Raw genomic sequence first — 7499 nt, 5'->3', positions numbered from 1 at the left:
ATGCAAGTTGGAGAAATGGAAAGCTTCTTGAGGTAATAGAGTCTTCAACACATGAGCATCTTGAGTCAATAATGGAGCATCCAAAAAGAAAAAGGACTCTTCATGAGGAGGAACTATGAAGACAGTTGGAGAGATGTGGCACAGACCTCGGCAAAAGCAAAAGACAGCAACAAGTCCTGGAAAAACAAGTAGAAGAAGAAAATATGATGAGGAATTGCTTAAAACAACAACTCGAAGAGAAAGAGGAGCAACTAATATCTTGCAAACAATGGCAGAAAAGAGCAGAGATAGCTGAAGCAATAGCCAAAGGAAGCCAGGAGGAGGTGAAAGATCTCATAAGTGCAAATGACAAACTGAGTCACAAAAATGGGATCACAGAAAAAGAATTGATCAAGATAAAGAAATCAATGAAAAGCAAGATAATTATAGATAAAGAGACATTGGACTCTTTGAAGAAAGAAAGGAGCGGTTTCATAAGAAAGATAAAAATTGAAAAAGAGAAGAATCGACAAGTCCACCCCGACATAGAAGAAGAAAGAAGAGCACGTGCCCAATATATGGTACAGTTGGAGGAAAAGAGAAGTATGAGAAAGACTGTCGAGGTGGATAGAAGAGATTACCAGAAAAGGGCTGAGGATTCAAAAGAACAGATAATGATTCTACAATCTGAGTTGGAAATACAAGAAAAGCGGCTAAGAAGACATTATGGTGAAATAGAAAAAGAGTTACATGAGCTGAAGCAAGTGCGCCAGGAATGTCAAGATATTGACAGCTTTACAATTCAAATGAACTCCAAAATCGCTGAGCTAGACATCGCAAGAGAAGAATTACAAAGAGTCAGGACTACATTAACATTGTTTGAGACAATGGTCCGAACATTAGAAAGGAGCAATGAAGCCTTAAGGGCCAGCAATGAAGTGATAATCACCGATAACGTCTTGTTGCATGCAAAAATAAGACATATGACGAAACAGATTGGGCAAGTGGCTCATTATGCAGAGAGGATGATGCAACAAGCTACCCAAGTTGGAAATAGTGTTACAAAATATCGAGAATATATGGGGGCTCTCATTTCATTTGTTGAAGACTTAGCTGATAAGGGGGGTGCTTTGTAAAATAGTTTTTGTATTAAGTGCTGTTTGATTTATACCTTTTTGTACAAGCTTCAGTTTCGTTATAAAAAGGTTATAACCTATCTTTCTTTCCACTTGAATGTTACTGATAAAGAACTTGGCAAATACTCTTTACAGCAATCAGTTCAGCTCAGAAATCTTGCTTAAAGGATTACCAAAGTCATGAATCAGTTCATTAAAATATACATACGCATCCTACTTGCATCATACATTTCTTTATAATATGTCATTTGCATACCGCAGTTGAAACATAGGTCCCCCACATAAGGTCCATTACACCAGATTCAGAACAAGAATGGAACACGAAGAGAGGGCTCACCTAGAATCCCGCTACCAGAGCGAGCTAGAATCATTGAAAAGTGAAGTGTCACGGATGTCTAATCTGCTTGAACAACTGTTAAAAGCAAAAAGTGGGGAGGGAACATCCGCCCAGCCATCTACGAGTTCACCTATATCGCACATTCCCATAGCATCACCAATTCTGGGGGCAGATTCAGTAACAGAACAACATTTTGCGCCAGCCATCCCTATCCGGCCAGCTCACACGCTACCCACCGTGGATTTAACAATGGATGGGCCTGTTGATAGTAGGTCAAGCAATTTCATAAGCCAAGATAAAATATTTGCATTAGAGGAACGGTTGAGAGCTGTAGAAGGAAATGATTGGTTTGACCCAACACGAGCAGCTGATGTATGTTTGGTGCCAAACATCATGGTACCAAAAGATTTTAGGATCCCAGAATTTACCAAATATACAGGCTTAGAGTGCCCAAACACGCACCTACGATCTTACTGCAACAAGATGGCTGAAGTGATCCATAATGATAAAATGCTGATATATTTTTTTCAGGATAGTCTATCAGGCTCTGTTTTAAATTGGTATATGAGGTTGGAAACTGTTAAAATTAAGACATGGAAAGATTTGGTGGAGGCTTTCCTCAAACAATATAAATTTAACCTGGAAATAGCCCCAGACCGAACAAGCTTGATGTCCATGGAAAAGAGAAGCCAAGAGACAGTCAGGGTGTATGCACAAAGATGGCGAGATGAGGCGACACATGTCCAACCTCCTTTAATCGAAACAAAGATGGTGACTTTATTCGCTAATACTTTTAAAGCACCTTACTATGAGCATTTAATGGGCAGCTCATCTCAGCATTTTTATGATGTTGTACGAGTAGCAGAGAGAATAGAGCAAGGCATTAAAGCCAGGCGCATACCGGAGCCTCTAGAGAAAAAGGGATTTTCTGGAAGAAGAAGAGAAGGAGATGTTAACAACTTAGAGGGAGGGTATAAAGGCAAAAGAGTAAATTACCCAAACCCAGGAACATCTACCCCCCAATTCACCAACATGAACTTTACCAAACCCTTATCCCCAAATCCAACCAATCGAATAAATATCCCACCTAATATCCAAAACAACTATCAAAAGCCATATACCAGATATACTTCTGAGCAATTGCCTCCATTACCAATGCCTTTAAAAGATTTATACGCTAAATTGCTAAGCATTGGGCAAATAACCCCAATCCATCTACCGCAAATCCAACCACCTTTTCCTATGTGGTACAAGTCAGAACTCGCTTGCGAATACCATGCCGGTAATTCTGGGCATGCAATTGAAACTTGCTACGCTTTTAAAAGGAAGTTGTTAGAACTCATCAAAATGGGGTGGGTATCATTCGAAGATCCACCTAATGTCATTTCAAATCCATTGTCTAAACATACTGCTAATAGTTCTGGAGTGGGCATGATAGAGATTGGCAATCAAGGCCAAATGTTGAAGGTATCTATGAAGAGGTTATACGATATGTTGTTACAATCAGGATTCCTAAACATAAGCACTACATGTCAGTTGGGAAGTGATAACTATTGTGAGTTCCACAGGATGGAGGGACATCATATCGAAGATTGTGTCAAGTTTCGCCAGAAGGTTGCAAAGATGCTACTCATGGGAGAATTGAGACTCGAAACCCTGGGGGGCAACCAGGAGGTGAGTATGATGGAAGGCCAAGACAAATTGTCAGAGGTCTGTAGAGTTCAACCTATGGCTAATGGGTTCTCAAAGCTGATCTTGACTAAACCTTCCTTTACAAAAAGAGATCACAGTGCAATGCCATATAACTATGTTTGTACCTCGAACATTCAAGCACCTCTCCCTTTATTTCATTCTGAGGTTAGTGGGCTAACACGGAGTGGCCGCTGTTTTACACCTGAGGAGTTGAAGAAGGTCAAGGGAAAAGAAATGGTGGATCTTGATAAAGAAGTAGAGGTGAATGAGCCAGTAACAGAGAAGGAGTCAAATGAATTTCTAAAGTTGATCAAGCATAGTGAGTATTGCATAGTGGATCAACTCAAGAAGACTCCAGCAAGGATATCCCTCATGTCCTTGATACTAAGCTCAGAGCCTCATCGAAATGCCTTACAAAAGGTACTGAACGAGGCATATGTACCCCAGGACATTGAACAAAAAACCATGGAGCATTTGGTAGGGAGGATCCACGCTTCGAATTACCTATATTTCACGGCTGACGAACTAAGTGCTGAAGGAACTGGGCATAACAAGCCATTGTATATCACCGTGAAATGCAAAGATTTCCTTATTGGAAAGGTGCTTGTTGATAACGGCTCGGCTCTTAATGTATTGCCAAAATATATTCTGAAAGAAATGCCAGTTGATGAGTCTCATATGAAGCCTAGCACTATAATGGCAAGAGCATATGATGGCTCACCTAGACCAGTCCTTGGGAATTTAGAGATCGAGCTGTATGTGGGTCCACAAATGTTCCTAACCACATTCCAAGTTATGGATATCCACCCTTCTTATAGTATGTTACTCGGAAGGCCTTGGATTCATACAGCTGGAGCAATACCTTCCTCATTACACCAGTGTTTGAAATATATCATGAACGGGATGTTGGTAACCGTCAAAGCATAGGAAACAATCTCCATGGTAAAGAATGTGACCATACCCTTTCTGGAGGTAGAGGATTGCACGGATGAGAATCTTCATGCCTTTGAGATTGTAAACACTGAGTGGGTACCTGAAAGCACAGTGCTAAGAAAGCCGAAGATATCAGCAGCAACAAAGATGGTCGTTCGATGTTTCTTGGAACATGGAATCCCATTCCAATATGACCCTATCACGGGAATACCAAAAAGGATTAAGCCAATCACAATGAGAGCTGTTGACCAAAGATTTGGGCTGGGATATAAGCTAAGAAGGAGGATCATCGTTGGGCTTGCCAATAAACGAAAGAGAACGAAGAATGGCTAGAATCGAGGGAAGGGAGCCTGAAAGAAGAAGAAGAATGGAAATCCGTCCACTGATGGTTTCTTTCCCAAAGGCAGCATATGTGATGCAACCAGATAACCGAGCAGAAGATGATATTCAAAGGATGGCAACTAATGAGCATCAACACCTTGGAAGATGATAAGGAGAAGGAAGTGGCACAAAAACAATAGTTGAAATGGAAGATGAAGTACTACCACAATTGACTGTGGAAATGGAAGATGAAATGCGTACCACAACTGACTGTGCATACTTCTAGAAGAACTCCCCACTAAGACTTTTGTGCGAAGGTTGGCTGAAGGTGAAAAGTTTCAAAACAACTGGGTGACCCAAGAAGCTCCGCTAGTATTTAAAAATGTAAACCCCTTATGCTTGCTTTCATATGCTTTTGTTTGTTTATTTGTTTTGTCATTTTAGTTGATAATCAAGCTCATGATGTCAACTAAGATTTTGTCTTTATCAGTGATCCCACTTTTATCATAATCAAGAGATCATACTTTTTCTACATTCATCTGTCATTTTTTTTCTCTCTCTTCTCGCTTTTACATCAAACATTTTCCGCTTTCAGGAATCCTGAAAAGCGAATCTTCCACAACATCACATACATTTAATATCAAGAATGAATGGCCAAACTTTAACGAACATATGACCATGATGGAAGAAGAAGAAGGGGACGAAAACAATATCAAAGAATTTTCACAAAACTAGTAGAGCAACATGAAAAAAACATGGGAAAATAACCTGCTGCTGAAGAACTTAAAATCATAAATGTAGGCTTATCAGTCTAAAAAAAGAATTGAAAATAGGGACCACTGATTACGCCTAAACAAACGGCTGACTTAAGTGCTTTACTACATGATACTCAGATGTTTTTTGCTTGGTCTTACAAAGGATATGCCTGGTTTGAACACAAATATCGTGGTACATAAGATCCCATTAGAGGAAGGGTGTAAACCAGTCAAGCAGAAGTTGAGAAGAGCACACCCGGAGACATGGATCAAAGTGAAAGCCTTAAACTTGAAAACAATGGAATGTGTGATTCCTAGAAGTTGTTACATACCCGCAGTGGGTATCCAACATTGTTGTCGTACCAAAAAAGAGAAGGGAAAATTAGAGAGTTGTGTGGACTTCCGGGATTTGAACAAAGCTAGCCCCTAAAGATGATTTTCCACTACCTCACATAGATATTTTAGTGGACAATGCTGCCCTTGTAGTTCCACTTATTCCTTTATGGATGGTTTCTCAGGATTACAAACCAGATAAAGATGGCTACAGAAGACAGGGCAAAAACCTTTTGTCACCCCTTGGGGAACCTATGTCTATAAGTTATGCCGTTCGGTTTAAAGAACGCAGGTGCCACCTATCAAAGAGCTATGGTGACTTTTATTCCATGATTATGATGATAAAGAAATCGAGGTGTATGTAGATGATATGATTGCCAACTCAAAAAGAGGGAGAAGATCATGTCAAGTGTTGAGGAAGTTATTTGAGAGATTGAGAAAGTATCAATTAAGGCTCACCCTGCAAAATGTTCATTTGGGGTTAAGTCCGGCAAGCTGCTGGGATTGTAGTCAAGTGGGAAAGGTATAGAGTGGATCCTGATAAAGCAAAAGCCATCCAATCCATGCCAACCCCAAAGTCAGAGAAAGAGGTGGAGGGGATTTTTGGGCAGGCTGAACTATATTGCCCGATTCATAGCCCAGCTAACTACCACATGTTGAACCTATCTTTCCGATTGCTGAGGAAAAAAGAATCCTGGGACTTGGAATGAGGAGTGCAAGAGGCATTCAATATAAATCAAGCTTTATTTGCAAAATCCGCCTTTGCTTGTGCCTCCTACGTTAGGAAGGCCTTTATTATTGTATTCTGACAGTAACGAAACAGCTATGGGATGTGTACTTGACAGCATGATGAAACCGGGAGGAAAGAAAGGGCTATCTATTATCTAAGTAAAAGTTCACTGAATGTGAGTCTAGATTACACGGTAATAGAAAAACTATGTTGTGCATTTGGGATGGGCAGCAAAACGATTACGACATTATATTTATATCACACACCACTTGGTTATTTCAAAAGTGCGATCCATTAGTGTACATATGTAACATAGCCTATCTCTCCAGTCGCTATTGCAACGTTGGCAAGGTTTTGCTATCATGAATGTATACATATCGTATATATGGACACGAAAAGCTGTGAAAGGGAGCTGTGATGCTGACCACCTAGCTGATAATCTATTGAGATTACGAGCCACTTGGATTTTTGATTATTCCAGATGAAAATTTATTATCAATAGAGAGAGAAGAGAGATGGACAGATTGGTGTTTAGACTATGTTTTTGACGGAGCAGTGAATGTATATGGTAATTGGGGTTTTTGTCCGGTGCAGTGATAGGTCTCTCCCGCGATGATCTAAAGTTGTATCCAGTTTCAGTTAAATTGCATTTTGAAGCACCAACAATACAGCTGGAATTATGAAGCTTGCATTCTTGATTAGAAGATGCATTAGAGATGAAGATTAAAAAGCTGGATGTACTATGGTGACTAATGTTTGATTATCTGTCAGGTGAAGGAGAATGGCAAAACCAAGGAAGAAAAGAATAAAGCCTTACCAGGGCGAATATTCTCACTTATTAGGCAACTTCGAAGAGATAAAGTTCACTCACTTGGAAGAGAAGGGAACCATTTGCAATGCTTTTGGCTACCTTAGCTGCTATGGCCACCATTGATCTCGGCATAGGGTTACAACCAGTACACATTGACATTAGAAATAATCCAGCTTATTGTTACTCCATTGAAGAAGAAATAGATGGGAAAGCCTTGGTATTACGATATCAAGAACTTCGTGCAAAAGCAAGAATATCCAGAGGAAGCTTCGAAGATAGGATAAGAAGCCATAAGGAGATTGGCTATGAGTTTTTATCTAGATGGAACGAGATCTGTATTAAAAGAATCATTTGATGGAACCTTGCTAAGGTGTTTTCAAGTGCAACAGATGCTAGAAAGGCTTTGCAAGAGGTTTTAGAAGGGATTTTGCTCAACTCTCTAGCAGACATATGATGGCAAGGAAAATACAAA

The 7499-nt window shown here is 40.0% G+C and overlaps 1 protein-coding gene across 1 annotated transcript; it reads left to right on the top strand.

Annotated features, from left to right (window-relative positions):
- The first annotated feature begins 1428 nt into the window (after positions 1-1428).
- On the top strand, positions 1429-6196 carry LOC118036731 (uncharacterized). Its single transcript, XM_035042528.1, has 5 exons — positions 1429-3961; positions 4121-4368; positions 5317-5460; positions 5672-5843; positions 5973-6196. Exons 1-5 carry the CDS (start codon positions 1429-1431, stop codon positions 6194-6196), a joined length of 3321 nt encoding a protein of 1106 aa, XP_034898419.1.
- Positions 6197-7499: the final 1303 nt, after the last annotated feature.

The sequence above is a fragment of the Populus alba genome, chromosome 19 (genome assembly GCF_005239225.2).
Source record: "Populus alba chromosome 19, ASM523922v2, whole genome shotgun sequence".
In the NCBI taxonomy this organism is placed as follows: domain Eukaryota; kingdom Viridiplantae; phylum Streptophyta; class Magnoliopsida; order Malpighiales; family Salicaceae; genus Populus; species Populus alba.
This window is presented reverse-complemented; position numbering and strand designations above follow the sequence as displayed.